A 20,009-nucleotide genomic window follows, 5' to 3' on the forward strand; every position below is an offset into this window, starting at 1 on the left:
ACTGTGTACAGCTCCTGGGCCTGCTATACTTCCTGCATAAATTCATAGGAAGTTAAGCATCAAGGTTAAGATGAAAAACAAGAGGAAAGTAAGTGTGAAACTTACACCTGCTATTACTCGTGTATCAGACAAGGCAGTGAACAGCTATGCAAATAATGGACTTTTGGTTTGTGGCACTTGTGAAAAAAATAAAGTTGTTGGGGTTAAATTTTCAAAATTTAACCCAAAAAAACCCCACTTTACTCCTACATGAAGTGTTCCCTTCTAATTGTTAAATTTAATAGATTTGAAGGAAATTTCAAAAATGAAAAGCTGTTTCACAAAGTCATGATGCCTTGAAAACTTTCATTTTGATATTTTCCCTTTTAGGATTATGTGCACAGTTCATCAAAACTGCATCACAAATTATTTTTTGGAAGAAAAGCAAACCACAGTTGAAAAATTGCATCCAGCTCTACTTGCTTCCTCCACATCAGCCCCTTTCTTTAGGTACCTAGATGTGAAAATTTTGTCCAAGTGGCATGGTAGGGCAAAGGGAAGTAGATTTAGCATGAGAGCCAACTTGGACAATTTGACTCACTGCACAGGTGCTAAGCTAAAAGCATTGTTCTCTGCCATCAGTTAATGCTACTGTTTTATAAGGGTAGTATTAGTTTAACACATCTGTGCTATAACAAAGTACTTTTTTTGAATCTGATAATCTAATCCATTATGTTCCACTGTGGATGGATGTTTGGGAGAAGAGATGCTCTCAGCACAGATGTTCATATGCCAAGTTGGTGTAAAAAGTAGCTGTACAAAAGCAAATGGACATTTTATAGGGAGAGCCTTATGGCTTTGTAGAAATACCAGAAGCAGTCAAACTAATGCATCATACCACTACCCAACCTGTTTTACAAGCCGTTTCATAAGTGAAGGTGAAAGGGTGCTGTGCAGTGATCATGTATGGAGATTCAACTGCAGTAGGAAGGCAATTGGTGTGAAAGAAGGAAAAAAGATGCCCAAGCTGTAATAAGGTCACTGAAAAAAAAAAAAAAAGTGAGTTCAAGGGAACCTGACAGTGTAAGCCTTTACATTCTGTGGATGTTCTGAGCAGTCAGACAGCCAAATCTGAAATGGCATGTATTTCCTATTAAACAGAAAACCTCAGTTATTTTCTATACCTAGACTGGTAAGTAGCTTAGCGATATCAAAATGCTAGTATTTATAAGTTGCATACTAGTAGTGGCAACAGCTGTATGTTGAGGATACAGGGATAAATTCAGGAAGTCACTTCAGCATGTACTTTGCAGATAGAAGCCACTGTTAGAGAGACAAACTAAAAAGGACAGTAAGAGGCTAGAGACTTTAGTATTGAACTTGAAAGATTACTAATCATGCGACACATTTGAGAATGCAGGTAGTATTTATTTTGTACAATATTTGACTCAGAGCAGTGGCACATAAAGGGAAAGGATAGGTTCTGCTTAAAGAAAGTGAGGCAACAAGACAGTTGGTACAGAGATCAAGTCTACTCCTTTTTGTATTTAGGGTCTAGTAGATTGACAGCTATTGTTAATACAAAAAAAACTTACAAAATGAGTTAAGTCTCTACAGCTAGAGGGTTTTTTTCCCCCAATACAAGAAGGCAACCTGAGTTTGCTCTTTACCAGAGACTGCAGTAATCAGCTTGACTGACTGACTTTTGGGCATTAGGGTTACAATGCTGGAATTTGCTTTGAGCATCTAGACTGGATCAGAGACTGTTTGCATGCAGGAGTACAAGCCAACAATTGATTTAAGATTGCAAACATAGAAATAGTCTCAGTATTTTAGAGAGAAAGGAATTCTATGCCCATTGGTCAAGAGAAGCTGTATGGAGGTCAGTTGCTTGCAAGGTAAAGGCAACAGGTTTATATTTGCTGTAGGGTATCAAAACATAGGCTGAAGACCATGTCCTTTACAAGCAGAATTCAGAGCTTCTGTTGTCCTCCTTTGTCTAGAGGAGACTAGGATTGTTGTCTAGTCCTCCTCCACTTTGTCATCCACTGCAGAGTCTCCAGATGAAGCAAAGGGTCCCACAATCCATGTGAGGGGAATGTTGTGCACCATATACTCCAGGAGCTCATCCAGAGACTCCCGTGCTTTGGTCACCATCTCTCTGCTCTGGGAGAGGATACTGCTGGAGAGATCCTGGAAGGAAGCAGCAGTAGAGAAGGAAGCATGGAGGTCTTCTAGGCCACTTAGGATCTGCTGGACCTGGTCCTGCATATTGGCTGGGAGGCCCCGGATGCTGGATACTAGGGTGAGACAGATGGCCTGCAAATGATGGATGATGCTACGGGACACAGCCAGTGTCTGAGTCTCAATCAACTGTGAAGAAGCAAGTTAACAATTAATGGAAGACGTGTATAAAACATTTATACATTCTAATTAGAGTGCAGGGTTGAATGACGACATCTGAATACTATTGCTGAATTTAACTAGTAGTCCTGTGCTTTAGACACTAGGTAATGCTTCCTCCTTGGAGGCAAGCTCAAATAATTCCTGACTATTCAGTAAGGGCAATACCTCTGGCTGTGCAGAATCTGTGTCCTCAGTTGCTCCAAGCTCCCTACTGCTCCACTCATGCCACATTTGATTCAGCTTCTCCTGGCCATCATGAAGCTTCTGACCCACAGCCTCTTTAGCATAGTCAATCTGGAGAGATTAAAAGAAAAAAAAAACACGACTTCAAGAATCTCCTCGCTGACTTTGGTGACAAACAGCAAGGTCTTTAGAGGGCTGTGGATTCTGGTCAAAATTTGGTCACCCAGTACAGAGAGGTTGGGATGCTTCTGTTGCCTTGGGGAGATGGCTCCTCTGTTATTGGTAGATCCCCAGCTGGGGTGGGAGGAGGACCACCATTTCCTTAGTTCTCTCTGGAATACACCAAGTGATGGATAGTTTAAAATAGACAGGAGATGACTCTCCCCATCCCATGTCACAAGTTGTCACACATAAATGTTCTCATGTTTCCATGAGAATCACAGCTCATTACAGGTCTGATGGTCCTTGTACTTATGATGGTTCCTCCCCATGTACTCCAAGAGTGATCCTGAGTTCTGCAGTGTGCTGTGACCCATGTCGAAATTGTGCTACAGCTTTGCTTTGACTAGAGGTTTAAAGTGACCCAGCTACAAAATGGAATGGTTTGTCAGTACAATGGCTTGTCTTTTATATCTTACCTGGGAGACGTGAAAAGCAACACACAGCATCTTGTATAGAGAACATTTGTATATTCTGCTGAAATGTTTGCAATTAGATGTGTTGGCATCTCACTTTAGGTACTCAGATCTAAAGGAGCAGTTTGTGTTTTAGAACTTGTGATTTATATTATCTGCAAGTTCTGAGAGAGAGTTTAGATCAATTTCTTGTCTCCAGGATTTGATGGCAACTCTGGAAGTGTCAGAATCACTTTAAAATGAATCAGACTCTGGATCAGAGACTGGATTTCACAAGTCATGGCTGTGAAAGTGAGCCCATGGGGCCCTGTTTATGGTTGAGAAGCTTTTTGTTCTCCTTTATTTTCTTAGTAGATACATGCACCACATGATGAATCTGAAAGCATTTGCAGAGATTTAAAAAAAAAAAAAAAGTGGCAGCAAGTCACTGAAGCAGTGTTTTTCCACCTCTCCAATCCCCCTTGCTTTTATAGACTGACCTGTAGAAAGCAAAACTGTACCACCACAATGATCATGCTTGACTAAGCCTTGCTATTGTAGGCAAACAGGCATTCCACAAAAAGCTCAGAAGTATAGGCTTTCATATATAGGTTTCATCACTATGCAACTCCTTGACAGAATACTTTGGGGGCGGGGGAGCCTGTACTATGATTTCATTCCCTACCAGATCATGGTTTGCTGAAGTTGGAAGAGGGCCTCCTTTGTGCTTTGTCCAACTTGTTTCACCTTGCCCAGGGAATGCTGGTAAGCTCGTTGGCGGAGTTTGGTTGAAAGGGAACCCAAACGCACATAGTAACTCTTTGGCTGTCTCTGCTGCTCTGCAGAGGCCTCTTCAAACCCCTCCAGAGATGTTGCAAGTTTAACTGAAAGGAATGAGGAGAACAAGGTTTAATCCTAGCCAAGGCTGAGAGTCAAATGAAGTACTATAGTGACTGGGGGTGGGGAGGGGAGAAGAGAGGGTAGGAGGCCATCATATTTGATCTGTTGTAATCACTCCCTGGTTCCAGAAATCCTTTTCCCAATTCTTGCTTGTGCAGCACAAAAAACACATTCCTTCTTAGTTAACTCAGTACCCAGAGGATTTACATTTGATACACCAAAGGCCAACAAGACCACATAATTGAACTAAAATAGGATGACTCATTTACAGCTAAGGACAGGCATTAGTGTTAATATCACTAGAGGATTAGTATTGTGCATTCGGTGTAGTAAGAAGCAGACTCCCAGTGACAACCTATAATAGGTGCCATTCTAGGTACAGTGGAGTTCCTGCAGCCTGTTTCAAGCCAGCCTCTTTAAATAGCTCTAGTACAAGATGATTTGGGTAGGGGAAGTCATTCTCTAGTGGAGTAATTGGCTAAAAGATCCTGGTCATTGGAAAGGTCTGACAGGTTATTCTGATTAAGGAACGGCCTTTGAGAGCTGATCAACTAGTAGAGAGTTCATGCTGCTGGAATACCCTGTATTCCGAGTCCAGACCAACTATGAAATCTAGGCACTTGAGAGATTATACAAAGCCTTACATAAGATGGGCTACAGTGGATCAACACTTACATAGTTTGCACCCGTTTAGAAAAGGAAGGAGAACAGGAGCAGTAAAAGCTATTTTAGCATCTATTGGGATGCTAGAGACCTAGATGTTTGAGCAGTCACCATTGGATCTGTAGTACCTGCAGATTTACCCCCCCAACCATGTGAGGTTCATTTAGGATTTCAAGTTTGCAGCAGACAGTGCAGTATTAGGAAGCTGTGCCAATCAGCCCCATGTAATGGGCCAGAACCTCAAAGGCTGCACCAGGTAGCCTCTGTGAAGACATGTTAATTAGCACCTTGAGATGCGATGCATGTTTCTGTAGAGTCAGAGTTGTAGTTCTGATCCTGCATTCCAATACCCTTCCCCACTCCCTGTTTAATGACTGCTTTATGGGAGGGGCATTTGTTGGTGAAGATACTACAAGTGGCAGATATCTATCTAATTAAGGTATGATTAGACATTTAACATTAGAAAAATTGAGATTCTCCAGGAAGTCAGGGTCACATCTCCTAAATTTAGTGTAGTGGGAAGAGTGCACTAACCTAATTCTTCATCTGTTACTGGGAGGTAGAAGTCCACCAGTTCCTCTGATTTCCCCAGCAATGTGTCATGCTGCTCACAACCTTCTGCCCCACACTTGATTCCATGACAGCACTCATACTGCTAGTCATTACAGATCTGGTGGCATCCATACTACCCTGCATAGTCTCTTTTGTTTTGCCCATCATTCCAGTTACCACATCCTTTGCTTCTGTGACAGCACTGACAACTGCATCCTTGGTGCCTGTTACTGTGGAAGATACTAGCTCCTTCGTGTCTGAGATCACCTAGGGGGAAAAAAAAAAATGGTGTTAACAGATTATGAATAGGTACCAGAGTGGTTTTAGTGGGGATGTGCCATGCTCGGTCCATACAGATTTTTAGTCTCAGGCTTCAGCACCAAATTTGCTTCTTTATTTTCCCACTCCTAGTTTTTCATCATAACAGCCTTCATTTTGGGGCAGCTCCTTACTGCCAGCCAACATCCTTTGTTTCAAGACAGCCATGTGGTTTGGCCAAGGCCTTATGACCAGGGACTGCTTCCATCACTATGACATCAGGATCCACTCATTTAGATTATTCTAATCCAAGTAAGACTGCTGCATCCTTCCCTCCAGGATTTCTCTTGACAAAAAAGTTACCTTATCAGCTGGCTGTTGAAGAATTGGCATTTTCTCCTCCAGTTTGTCCAGTCCTTTGGAGGCATATTTGTTTACTGCTGCAACTGTAAAAAGCCAACTTTAGTCCCTTGAAATTCTTTTCAGTTTTAGCAGTTCCCCAGTCTCTTGAAATCAAGAGACTAAGTCAGAGGAAGTCCTGTTACAATGTTTACAGTGCCTCGACAAATGGAATCTGGACTGTATCATTTACAACACCAAGGTGCTCCCATAAGACAAATAAGGTGACCGTGGGTGAGAAGTCTATGGCTTGCTATACCACCAGGAAGAACCTATCAGCAAGTCAAAGTTTAGTTATGCAGGTACTTTGGAAATAGTGTTTTAGAATCATAGGACTGGAAAGGACATTGAGAGGTCATCTAGTCCAGGCCCCTGCACTCATGGCAGAAGTATTATCTAGGTCATTCCTGACAGGTGTTTGTCCAACCTGCTCTTAAAATCTCCAGTGACTGAGATTTCACAGCCTCCCTAGGCAATTTATGCCAGTGCTGAACCATCCTGACAATTAGGAAGTTTTTCCTAGTGTCTGACCTAAACCTCCCTTCTGCAATTTAAGCCCATTGCTTTTGGTCCTGTCCTCAGAGGTTAAGGAGAACCATTCTTCTCCCTCTTCCTTTTAACAACCTTTTATGTACTTGAAAACAGTTGCCTTCTCCCTCTTCTCTTTCCCAGACTAAAGAGACCCAATTTTCTCAATCTTCTCTCAGATTTTTTCTAGACCTTTAATCATTTTTGTTGCTCTTCTCTGGATTTTCTCCAATTTGTCCCCAGCTTTTCTGAAATGTGGCACCCAGAACTGGAAACAGTGCTCCAGTTGAAGCCTAATCAGCATGGAGTAGAGTGAAAGATTAACTTCACATCTTGCTTACAACACTCCTGCTAATATTCTCAGATGTGTTTACTTTTTTTGGCAACAGCATACACTGTTTGCTCATATTTCGCTTGTGATCCATTAGGACCCCCATACTGCTTTTTGCAGTGCTCCTTCCTTGGCAGTCATTTCCCATTTTGTATGTGTGCAACTGATGATTCCTTCCTAAGTGGAGTACTTTGGATTTGTCCTTATTGACTTCCATCCTATTTACTTCACAGTTTCTCCAGATAATTGAGTTTTAATCCTGTCCTGCAAAGCACTTGCAACCCCTCCCAGCTTGGTATTATCCACAAACTTTATAGGTGTACTCTTTATGCCATCATATAAATATGGATAAAGATATTTAACAGAACTGGACCTAGAACAGGTCCTGAAGACATAACTTATGTCCTTCCAGCATGATTATGAACCACTGATAAGTACTCTGGGAATGGTTTTCCCATCAGTATTGCACCAACCTTATAGTAGCTCCATCTAGGTTGGATTTCCCTAGTTTGTCCATGGGAAGGACATTGAGGCAGTATCAAAACCTTTACGAAAAGGTTAAGATATGCCATGTCTACTGCTTTCTCCCCCTATCCACAAGACTTGTTACCCTGTCAAAGAAAGCCATCAGGTTGGTTTGACATGATTTGTTCTTGACAAATCCATTCTGACCATCACTTTATTAGCGGCTATTGTGAATTATAGTTAGTAAAGCCCTACTTAACTTGTGATATTGAGGATTCTGCACTATTAGGTGTCCAGTGCAATTTTGCCTGTAGGAGCTCTGTTACTGCTGACAGCAAACCCCCTCCTCCTTCAGCTGTGTGTTCCCACCGACAGCGGAAAAATTGCAGAAGTAATTACTGCAAATTAGGTCCACTACCACCTTTTTGGCAAATTTTCTATAGCTTGTCCACAACTGACCTACAATTTTGACAGTCATCCCACAATTCAAGTAGGTCCTTACAAGTTAGTGTTTGGCTATGGCAACTCAAGCTACGTTTTTAATATTGCTATATTGCTTTTAGAATCTAAAAAGCATCCATCCTGCTCTCTATTAAGTCACGTGAGAATAGCAAGACCTTTGTGTCTCCAAATTAAGGTATCTGAACAGTGAATCAGTTTAGTGTTGGAAGAGACCTTAGGAGGTTATCTAGTTCAACTCGCCTGCTCAAAGCAGGGCAAACCCTCAACTAAATCATCCCAGACAGGGCTTTGTCAAGCTGGGCCTTAAAAACCTGTAAGGATGGAGATTCCACCACCTCCCAAGGTAACATTCCAGTGCTGCATGACCCTGCTAGTGAAATAGTTTAATACCCAGCCTAAATCTCCCCCACTGCAATTTGAAACCATTGCTTTTTGTTCCATCAATAGCCTCACTCCATCTTCTTTGGAACCCCCCTTCAGGTAGTTGAAGGCTGTTATCAAATCCCATCACTCTTCTGTGGACTAAATAAGCCCAGTTCCCTCTGCATCTCCTCCCAAGTCATGTGTCCCAGTCCCCTAATGATTTTTGTTGCCCTTCTCTGTTCTCATCTTTTCTGTAATGGGGGCCCAAAACTGGATGCAAAACTCCAGATGTTCTCACCAGTGCCAAGTAGAGGGGAATAATCACTTCCCTTGATCTGCTGGCAATGCTCCTACTGATGCAGCCCAATATGCAGTTAGCCTTTTTGGCAATAAAAGCACACTGTCTGCTTCTTATCCTTGTAATCCCCAGGTCCTTTTCTGCAGAACTGCTGCTTAGCCAGTTGGTTCCCAGCCTATATCAGTGCATGGGATTCTTCCATCCTAAGTGCAGAACTCTGTACTGGTCCTTGTTGAACCTCAGATTTCTTTTGGCCCAATCCTCCAATTTGTCTAGACAGTGGTTTTATTTTTTGACATTTATCAGAAATATCTGTTCTGGCAAAAGCACGTCAATGAAAACTGCTTAAGGTTTACCTTCTGTACTGCTGGCTGCACTTCACCTGATTTGTGTAATTGATTTTTGTAGGCCAGTGCTTTCATATTTAAGGTTATGCTTTAGCTGGTTAAGTTATCCAGCATTTTGTTGGCTGATAAGTAAGCTGTCAACCTAGACAGGAGTAGATAAATTTGCTGTAGGTTTTTACAGATTTGACTATAAAGACGAGCAATATTTGTTTGGGCATATATACCAAGACAGAACTTGAGGTCAGTTTTGATGAGCAAAGTTGCCAAAGGTGGAGACAAAACCCAACTGCCAAGAGTAAAAACCTATAAGGAAAGGCCTGTTAGTTTTCTGCCATCCCTCTGTTTGTCTGCATGTTTATTTACATTGTGGGTTTTTCAGAGCAGGATTGGTCTTAAATGTCTATGTTGCCTAGGAGTTTTGGGTGCTATATATAGAAAAAAATTTCTTCTGCAGTGATGTCTGCATCTACAAAGCAAGCCTATACTATTTCACATGGAAAGGATGCATCACCTTCTTTAGCTCCCTCCCAAAAGGCTTTTTTGCAGAAGTGCCCCCGTCACCCAGATACATCATTACTCACTCTGAGGTTCAAGTGTGGTCAGAACTGGTTGTGCACCACCAACTGCAGCAGTAGCAATTGTCTTGGCTCCCATCTCTGCAACACCACAGACTGACTTGATGAGTGAATGGTCTTCTTTAGTGGCAGTGTAAGTAGTAGAAACCTTGTCATAGGTAGAGCTGACTAGTGGCAGATTGGCCACCCTACTCACTACACTCTAAGAAAGGGAAGAAAGTTAGAGTCCAGCTGGTTAAAACAAACACATTTAGTAAGACTTGCACAGATGCCCTTTCACACCTGAGAATCTTAGGGCTGTTGAATCAGTACCTCCTGAGTGTTTCAGGGGCTCCAGCAGGGGGTTAGTTTCTCCTCCAGATACCACCTTAGGGTAGTTATAATGCCCAGAAGCATCTTGCTGAGAAGCCATGCAATTTAGCAAGAACTAATCACTTGCTATTAGTTTTACAAGTCTGTTCCTGGGATACAACTAGAATGTTTGCAGACTGAAGAGACTTATGACTGTCAGGATGTACCACCCAAGCTAGCTCTATTGGCCTCTAAAGTCCAGGAAGCAATCTTATTTAGATTGATTTGAGGTGCTACTATCCACACTTGTAGGCAGTATTAAAGCTTGCTAATAGTGTACAAAACAAGTTTGATCAGTAGGTGTAATTAGCACCAATCACATGTAAGAGGTAGGACTCTTCATTCACCCATCCCAAGAAAGTTTCAGGTAATAAATAAGATTGTGGCATGAGTTGAAGCTTTGGGACCCCCATCAGCTCCCAATTATTCTTAACTCCAGTGAAGTCAGGCTCTGGCAGACCAAAAGGGAATGTGTTCTAGAGTTAGAGACTACATGTTAAAGAGACCTGATGTGATTTCATTCCAAGTTCATTATGGCAGTGGTTGTATTGCTATTTCTAGTTTCACACCCATGAATTAGTTAAAGAAGGGACCATTGTGACCTAGGCAATTGTGCTGAGGAGACAAGACCATTGTGACCTAGACTTGTCTCCTGCAGCAGATTACTGGCTGTAGAATTTCAGCCAGTAGTTTGTTCCCATGTCTTCTGGGGGAATTAGGAGCATTTCTTTTAGAAAATGACACCCAGTCCGATTGTGGTTATAGGCTAGTTTACAAGCCTGGTTTAACTCTACATACTTGCAACCGATAATATACCTACCTGATGCTCCTGATCAACAGTCTCTAGGAAAGCAGCATTTGTTTTTTTTTCGTCTATAGACATGATGATATTAGATACCACTGAAAAGAATGAAGAGGTGAGCCATACCATTCTCTACAAGATTGAGCTCTAACAGGCTAAATATTGCCATCTGCTCACCCCCTGCTGCAGCCTAGTACATGAAATATTAACTATGTTGAACAGTGGTATGCTTTACTTCTGGTCAGTTTTCAGCATCAAGAAGTTTATCCTCAGTTTCCTCTTAAACTATTTATAAATTCATGACAGACCTTTGCTTCTCACTGCATTAGTTTTTTTTCTTAATAGCTTCTTGTGAAGAAGCATCAAGAAGCTTCTGAAAAAAAAAAAAGTAAATATCTACCACTTGTTTTCTCCACTAGGCCCTCAGAGAATTAATAGGTTTGAAAGGATAGTTTCCTTGTACAAAAGCCACACTTGTGTATCTGATGCTTAGACTTTAAACTTGGCTTTAGTTTGCCCAGTAGTAGAGTTCATTTTTACTGGTCTGAGTTCCCAGGATGATTTGGTAGTGCATTTTTAGGAGTTACAGTAGCTATCAAATATTAGCACACTTCAAAATTAGATTTCACATCTGTTATCAGTTCAACCACTATTTTCACATTGCTTTAAAGCCTGTGGTTGAATGCTACCTTAACCTGTAACGTATTGCCACTTGATAAATCTACTAGTGTCTTAAGCAGATGTGTTGGAAGAAACTAGAGCAAGTGTCATGGAATGAGTCCCCAGTAGTTTCTCATGTCACACTGCTATTAGATGCAACTTTAAGCTGCACCAGGTATCTCTGCACCATTTTTATATGCATAGTGTATAGTAATAACTTTATACATAACCACCATTTTCCCCCTCAAGCTTCCGTGTGCAGGAGTATAGGTTTAGTATTACCCATCTGAATAGTTAGATTTAAAAAAAAAAAAAAAAAAAAAACAGGATTCCAGTCAATGGATTTGGAAACTCCTGTGCCCTACTGGAACATAATCTCACATTGCTAGTTGTCCGTTCCTTTGGCGAATTAACAAATCCTACCTGATCAAGAAGAACTAGATTGGCTCTTAAATTAGCTTAGTAAAAGGTTGAGAAGCTTTGTTTTCTGCTTCATGGGTTCAAACAAATTTGGCCACTTGTTATTCTTCTCTACGATTCATGGTCACAGTACAAGTGACATTCACCCATTTAACGATTTAGAGCTAGTATGTTTTTTGGTTAAAAACCCTCAACCATATCCATGACGTTTTGTACCAGCACACAAAAACGTAACAGAAAGCTCCCTATGGTATGGAAAATACCACAGCAGCTCAACGCTGTAGCATTTAATTTCAGAAAGGGGAACTAAACAAGAGTGAGGTGGTTAGTTAAACAGAAGTTAAAAGGTACAGCACCAAAAGTAAAATCTCTGCAATCCACATGAAAACTTTAAAGAGACACCATAGAGGCTCAACTTAAGTGTATACCCCAAATTTAAAAAAAACAAAACAGAACATAGTAAGAACCAAAAGAGCACCAAAGTAAACAAAAATAAAAGCAGTGAGGCAAAAAGATATCATTTAAAAAGTGGAAGTTAAATCCTAGTGAGGAAAACAGAAGCATAAACTCTGGTAAATGAAGTGTAAAAATACAAGTAGGAAGGCCAGAAAAGAATTTGAAGAACAGCTAACCAAAGACTCAAAAAGTAATAGCAATTTAAAAAAAAAACCACACAAAAAACAAGCCAGTGGGGCCACTGGACAATCAAGATTCTAAAGGAGCACTTGAGGACAATAAGGCCCATTGCAGAGAAACTAAATGAATTTTGCATCATCTTCACAGCTGAGAATGTGAGGGAGATTCCCAAGCCTGATCCATTCTTTTTAGGTGACAAATCTGAGGAACTGTCCCAGATTGAGGTGGCATTAGAGGTGGTTTTGGAACAAATTAACAATACAATAATAAGTCACCAGGATCATATGGTCTTCACCCAAGAGTTCTGAAGGAAATCAAATGTGAAATTGCAGGACTACTAACTAATCTGTAACCTATCATTTGAGAACCAGAAGGGTAGCTGTGTTGTTTTTGTGGATGCAGACTGAAGAGTCTGGTCTAAGACCAAGTTATTTGGGCATAAGCTTTTGTGGGTAAAAACCACTTCAGATGCATCTGATGAAGTGTTTTTTTTTATTAAACCCACAAAAGCTTATGCCCAAATAACTGTTATTCTTTAAGGTGCCACCAGACTCCTCGTTTCTATCTTTTAGATCAGCTTCTGTGCCAAATGACTAGAGGATAGCTAATGTGATGCCAGTTTTTAAAAAAGGGCTCCAGAGGTGACCAGTACCGGGCCAACTGGTTGAAACTATAGTAAAAAACAAAACTGTCAGACATATAGATGACCATAATTTGTTGGAGAAGAATCAACATGGATTTTGTTAAGAGAAATCATGCCTCACCAATCTACTAGAATTTCTTTGAGGGGGATCAACAAGAATGTTGACAAGGGGGAATCCAGTGTATCTAGTGTTTAGATTTTCAGAGAGCCTCTGACAAGGTCCCTCAAAGGCTTTTAAGCAAAGAAAGCTGCCATGGGATAAGAGGGAAGGTGCTCTCATGGATTGGTAACTAGTTAAAAGATAGGAAACAAAGGGTAGGAATAAATGATCAGTTTTCAGACTGGAGAGGTAAATAGTGGCATCCCCCAGGGCCCTGTAGAGGGCCAGTTCGATTCAACATATTCATAAATGATCTGGAAATTTTGCCACCTCACAGTTTACCTGTTTTTCCCAAGGTAGTTAAATCCCAGGCAGACACTGAAGAGCTACAGAAAGGCTCTCTCAAAACTGGGTGACTTGGCAACAAAATGGGAGATGAAAGTCAATGTTGATAAATGCAAAGTAATGCATTGGAAAACAATCCCAACTATACATATAAAATGTGGTCTGAATTAGTTATTACCACTCAAGAAAGATCTTTGAGTCATTGTGGATAGTTCTCTGAAAATATCCACTCGATGTGCAGCCAGCAGTCAAAAAAAAAAAAAAGCAACTAGAACATTGGGAATCATTAAGAAAAGGATAGATATTTTCTGTCTTACCATCACATTGCCTCTATAACGCTCCATGGTACACCCACATCCTGAATATTGCATGCAGATGTGGTTGCCCCATGTTTAAAAAAAAAAGTGATAGACTTAGAAAAGGTTCAGAAGAGGGCAACAAATAATTGGGGTATGGAACAGCTGCTGTCTGAGGAGAGTTTAATAAGACTGACTTTTCAGCTTGGAAAAAAAAAAGACGAGGGAGGCTATGATTGAGATCTATAAAGTCATGAATGGTGTGGAGAAATTTATGCCTTCTCATGACAAGAGCTAGGGGCCACCAAATTAAATTAATAGGCAGCAGGTTTAAAAACAAAAGGAAGTATTTTTCCCCCCCACAAAACAGTCAACCTGTGGAACTCCTTGCTAGAGGATGTTGTGAAGGCCAAGACTATAACAGGCCTCAAAAAAGAGCTAGGTAAGTTTATGGATGATAGGTCCAATCAAAGACTATTAGCAAGGATGGGCAAGCATCGTGACCCTATCCTCGGTTTACTAGAGCTGGGAATGGATTACTTGACGATTACCTGGTCTGTTCATTCCCTGTAGGGCACCTGGCATTAGCCACTGTCAGAAGACAGGATACTAGGCTAAATGGACCTTTGGTCTGACTCAGTATAGCTATTCTTGTGTTATATTTTTAATGTGACACAGATTTGACCCAGTCACCATAGCAGTTCAGGGGGCAAGGCATTTGGATGAGTAGGTTTAAATTTTTATAATCAGAGCTTAGTTTAAGTACTGCTGTTAATATGTTTTATTCATCTACTATCATCTTTCTAGAGATCAAATACACCAGGTTTCATAACACATACAAGATAGAAATAACTTATTTTGCTACCAACACAAGAAAACATTCCTTAATACTAGAATTAAGGGGGTATCAAACTAGTTTTGAACAATTACATTTTACTATCCAACCCAACTAAAGGCATAACCCCCATAACAAATTATAAAAATACTTTACAAATTAAAGTAAATTATAACAGCTCACCTGACCCTTCCTACTTTCCTCACACACTGCCATAGAGAAGTAACACTTGTTTAGCTTTTATATGAGACTAGTGATGTCATCACAGGGTGTGGCAAACTGGCAATGTGGGAAAGCAATCAGAAAAGGGCCGTCTCCACGCTAACTAATGAGGGCTGGAACCTGTGGTGTGCTCAACAATTATCCTTCCTCCCTCCAGAGTAGGAGAGCCTCTGTTCCACACCTGGTCCAGCTTCTCCTGACTGGGGGAAGCTTCTGATAATTTCCTGTAGTTCAGTTTCAGCCTGGAGAGGGACAAGGGATTCAAGAGTTTTAATGGAGATAGAGTAAAAAAGGACCAAGGAAAGAAGCTAGAGCAATATCATTTTCCACCCACTACATGCACTGACCCTTTATGGACAGTGTCTTTTCAGAACCCAGGTTAAGGTGACATTACTGCAGTAAGGTTGCTAGAGTGAAGGAAAAGAAAATGGTCTGGACATGAATGGAAATCTTGCAAAAGGTAATACTAGCACATATTTATAGCTAGGGTAATCTTATAGTTCATCTCAAAATAGCTCCAGGAAGAGGATTTTACAGAAAGGGGGAAGGGATTCTTTTCCTCAGCAAGTCAGTTGTTAGATGAAGGTGGGAAAGGTCCTCTGGGTGCTTTCACTTTGCCTAGGGGCAGTTAATAAACAATGGAGTTTGGTTAAAAGGGAACTCAAACACAACATGCATTAAGGAGCCACAATACACTGCCTAATGGCACGGGGACTATTGGACTTCTGTGTTGCCACATATTCAGAGTCAGGGATGTAGATAGCTAGGTGAAGGTGTCTTTACAAATTAGGGTGAGAAATCAGTTGAGAATTGGAATTTTATTAGTGCTAACTTCAGGATCATAACCTACACGCAAATGTGCCAAGCAGCTATAGTGACAGTTTTCCAGTCTATGTACCTGTAATGGGGTATTCTATCAGTCTGCTATCAAGGAGACTCTACATATGAGGAATGGGGTCACTCACAAAGATGTAAGTTACAAAACTCCTCTTTCAGTGGAGTTGCTTTGCAGTCATCCAAGACCAGGCAGGAAAAAGTTAAAAGGCCGGCCAGTTCAGCCAATCAATACTCATCAGCCAAGTTGGCTTGTCATGTCTTTTAAACTAGACTGGTAGCATGGTAGGGGGAGATAATGAATAGTGAGCTTAGCTCAGGAGGAGAATGTGCTGGTTCAGCCTATGAATGGGTTTGCTCAGGCTGACTGGCTTTTGTAGTATAGAGAGGGGAAGTATTTTCAATTTTGACCAGCTTTACCATTACAAATATAGGGTAAAGTACAATTTTATTATAAGCCCCTGTGAATGTTTTTTTTTTTAAATCTCATCATATGTGGTGCTCTTTTTATATTGTCTTCTTACTGCCTTAGCTTTTGCAGCAAAGTGATCATATAAGAATTGTTTTTTGCTTGCTTTTTTAAAATAAACCAAAGCTTCTAGCCCTCATGGTTAAGGAGAAAAGTTTTTGAAAAATGTGAATCTTCAAAGCTCATAAATCTGAAGACAAACATTTTAAAAACTGTATTTGACTTAAAAACTATAATTTTAAGGGGGCTTCCCCATAACTTTTGAATGAGTGTTGTTAGAAATAGTGAGTTTGAATACATTTTAATTTCAATAAAGATCCTGTCGGTAATTTAAACATGCTAGAATCTATGATGTTAACATTTCAGGGTATGGCCTCTGAAGAACTAATAATGGATTAGAAGGAGTAGTAAAGCTGTACCATTGGGTAGGAAGATATTTTCCATCTCAGATCCTTAACTCATCACATCCAGAGCCCTTGTATTAACTATCTGGAAATGGCTTCTAGTCACACATTTTCTGTTAATGTGTAGACATCAACAAAACAGGCTCCTTCTAGTTCATGGCAGCAGCAGAGAAGAGGTTAGGTTTCTTTGGCCTGAGTCTCTTCTTTCTTGCATTAATTGGATCTACTCATGACTTATGTCAATGTAAGCAATAGAAGAATTGGACTTCTGAACTGTGCTTTATATCTGAGCTAGCTAGCTAGTACTCAGTCCTTGGGTACACTGATGGGTTAAGTGGCTACACCTCCCACTGTGATGTTGTATGGCCATACAGTGTTTTTGTGTGGGCTTTTAGGCCAGTATAAAAGCAGGAAAACAAGCTGTTTCACAGCAGCGGACTTATGTACTGTATGTGTAATCTATGTGCCTAATAGGAAGATGTCTCTTTAAGAGACCCATTGTGGAGGAGGTAGGAGTGAGTTGTGTCTGGGTCATTGTTGTTCAGCAGATTAAGCCGAGAAGCTTCTGGCATTGGGTGTGGACGGTAGTGTTGGGTCTGCTCCAACAGGTTCCCTGTTGCTGGGGTCAGACTCCATGGGGGCAGGCAGTCAGGGCACCTGCTTTGCAGAAGGCCACATGCCCTGTGTGGGTTGGGGGAAGCTGAGCCCAGGAGCAGGAAGCAGGTTGTTGTCCCGAGCTCTGAAACGCTTTGCAGCAGGTTAGTGATATTGTTCCCCTCCAACAGGGAAGCCTGGGCAATGCTAATTATAGCCAGGGGAAATTGGGAGGGAAAAATAACTTCTATTTTAATTGTACGCTTTGAATGTTGTTTTAGTTTTAGCTAAACTGCTCCAGTTAAATTGTCTCAACTAGTGCAATTCACCAACTTTTATTTAAATGTAGTAACAGGGAAAGAGTCATTTCTAGTTTGCTAGTCTCAGTTTTGTATTTTCTTGTAACTGGGTTTTCTTTAAATCTAGACAGGTAACTGAGCGGTTGGTTAATCAGTCAGCTGACTGGCTAGCAGTGATTTCAGCAGCATCTGCCTGGATTCCAACTGAAGATTCCTACAAGCAAGGGAAGGGAAGATTGATTGATAGATTTGGTGGTCAAAGACTCTGAGACTTAGGTGAACAAAACCTAAGCTTTGTTGAACTTGCAGTTTCTTCTCACTGTATTTCTGTGAAGACTGAACTGTTCAGATTTTTAATTTTTTCTTTATTTGTGTATAACTGAAGGTAATGTCTGGATTATAAAATAGTCATGTCATGCTGTAAAAACTAGATTATTTGCTTCTTTATCATAAGATTTTTATAAAGTTATTTAATTAAATTCATTTCTTTAGTTCCTTTTTGGGACTTGAATGTGGGGAGGTTGACCCTGTGTAATCTTCACTGAAAATCCTTAGAGACTGAACTCTGGGTCTCCAGCTACTTTCTATGGGAGTTGGTGTTTTTTTTTGTTTTTGTTTTTTAAGGCACTGCAGACGGGAAATAAAGTGAACTCTAGCTCACCCAAGTGTTACATATGTGTCACAAACAAGCTAGGATTTTAACAAAAAGGAAATGGTGTTTAAGTATTGGATTCAAATTAATATTTTAAAGTGTATGGTTTATACCAGGGTGGATAAAAATCAATGATTTAAAAAAAAAAAATCAGTTTTTTTTTAAATTGGATTTTTGGATAAAAGCTTTTTTCCTCAAAAAGCATATCTAAAGATATCTTTGAGCTATAATGTATCTTAATTAAAACTAGCTCATCATGGAATAGGGATTATAAATTCTAATTCTGTAGTATGAGACAATATATTCATGTAATGTTTAAGAAAAGTTTTGTAAATGAGTTCCAATAGTTCATGGATTAGGGACCCTATTTTATGGGGTTCTAGGGGCTTCTGTGTAGATTATTTAGGTTAATCTTTCTATCTACCCAATGAGACTCAGTGCTCAGTCTAGAAGATACCATCAGAGATGCTTAGTTTTGCAGTTCTCAGACTGTGGATTTGTGTCTTCAGAGATAACATGCTTGTTAACAGCAAAAATGTTTTTAAATAAATAATATAGAGAGGTGAAAAATAAGACTTCAACCCTATTGTCCCTCAGCAAATTTGTGTACACGGTGTCAATCCCTTACCTCTCTAAAAGTGCAAAGTTTCAAAAAGTTCAATGAATAAAAGATTGTTGGGGCGGAATAGATCTGGACAAGGAAAAGAAGTCTGGAGATAAATGTGAGAAAGGAGGGAGAGGCAATAGAAATAAAAGACAGGCATGTGTGCAAAATGTAAACAGTGCTACAAAAAAATGCAAGGCCTCATTGCCCGAATGAAACAACATCATGAGAAGTGCTCCTTCTTAGGAGGAAGCTGTATTGAAGATGATGAAAGGAACATGTCTGAACATGCAGGATCTTCAGGTTGGTAAACTTTTTTTATTTCATACTTCTTTCTTAAGGACTTCCTGTCTTCCTTCTGGACTCCTCATGTTTGAGCAAAAAATATAGTTGTTACTTTATGGTACTAGCATTTTAGATGCAGTTGTGATTAAAAAATGAATAGCTGAAGTAGGCAGATCTTCCTTTTACAATTTCACCTTTAAAGTAGTACTGAGTATCAGTGAATGCAATGAGTAATACTAAATGAGCAGTATGGTAATTATAATTTAAATAACTGTATTGACTTATTTTGTTTAGGAGAATCCATTCTCAACGTACAGGATTCTGAAGACTATCCACCTTCAAGATCACCATCCTTTTCTATAGTTTGAGTTACCTGCCAATGATATTGCATAACGACAGGTTTCATAGTAGCAGCCGTGTTGGTCTGGATTCGCAAAAAGAAAAGGAGTACTTGTGGCACCTTAGAGACTAACAAATTTATTAGAGCATAAGCTTTTGTGAGCTACAGCCAATGATAGTGTTTCAGTCACATCATGTATGTCACATAGCCACAGTATATCACCTGTAGCAAAAAGGAAATAAAACAAAATCTTCATCATACAGAAACAACTATAGATACATTTTTGATAAGAACCACCAGATTACAAAAAGAGGCAATTGATGAAAAAATTGCCTGGTTTGTTTATGCCATAAACTCTCCTTTCCGTATGATTGAGAACCCACCCTTCAGTAACATGGTTCAGTCATTAACACTAGGATACAGTCCACCCAACAGAGCAGATGTCGCAGGCAAATTGCTGGATAAAGTGTATGAAAGAGAAAGTGAGCAGTGTGCAAAAGGTCTAGAGGGTGAAATTGTTAACCAGAGTCTTGATGGGTGGAGCAATGTCCACAATGATCCTGTTGTATGTGCCTGTGTGACAACAGAAGAAGAGAATGTCTTCCTTACAGAAACAATTGATACATCCAGAAATGCACGCATACAGAAGAATGCTTACAAGAAGTAGCAGTAAAAGCTGTAACAAACTGTGTGTGGGGGGGGAATTCAAATGTCTAGTTCGCAGCTTGGTCACAGACAATGCTGCAAATGTATCCAAGATGAGAAGAAATTTAGAAGAGAGTGAAGAGAGTCCCAAGCTAATAACATACGGTTGCAGTGCTCATTTGATGCACCTCCTAGCTATTCATCTGACAAAGTGGGTATTCACCCACAAAAGCTTATGCTCCAATACGTC

At 40.2% G+C, this 20,009-nt stretch overlaps 1 protein-coding gene across 1 annotated transcript; it reads right to left on the reverse strand.

Annotated features, from left to right (window-relative positions):
* Positions 1-1,386: 1,386 nt before the first annotated feature.
* Positions 1,387-14,678, reverse strand: LOC119856353 (perilipin-3-like). Its single transcript, XM_038403744.2, is given in 10 exon segments — positions 1,387-2,352; positions 2,551-2,679; positions 3,868-3,875; positions 3,878-4,066; positions 5,280-5,348; positions 5,351-5,564; positions 5,919-6,001; positions 9,330-9,525; positions 10,495-10,574; positions 14,595-14,678. Coding segments are annotated over 9 exon segments (1,302 nt in total). The 5' UTR covers positions 10,558-10,574; positions 14,595-14,678; the 3' UTR covers positions 1,387-2,001.
* Between the last annotated feature and the right edge of the window lie 5,331 nt (positions 14,679-20,009).

This window comes from Dermochelys coriacea, chromosome 5, assembly GCF_009764565.3.
Source record: "Dermochelys coriacea isolate rDerCor1 chromosome 5, rDerCor1.pri.v4, whole genome shotgun sequence".
NCBI lineage: Eukaryota > Metazoa > Chordata > Testudines > Dermochelyidae > Dermochelys > Dermochelys coriacea.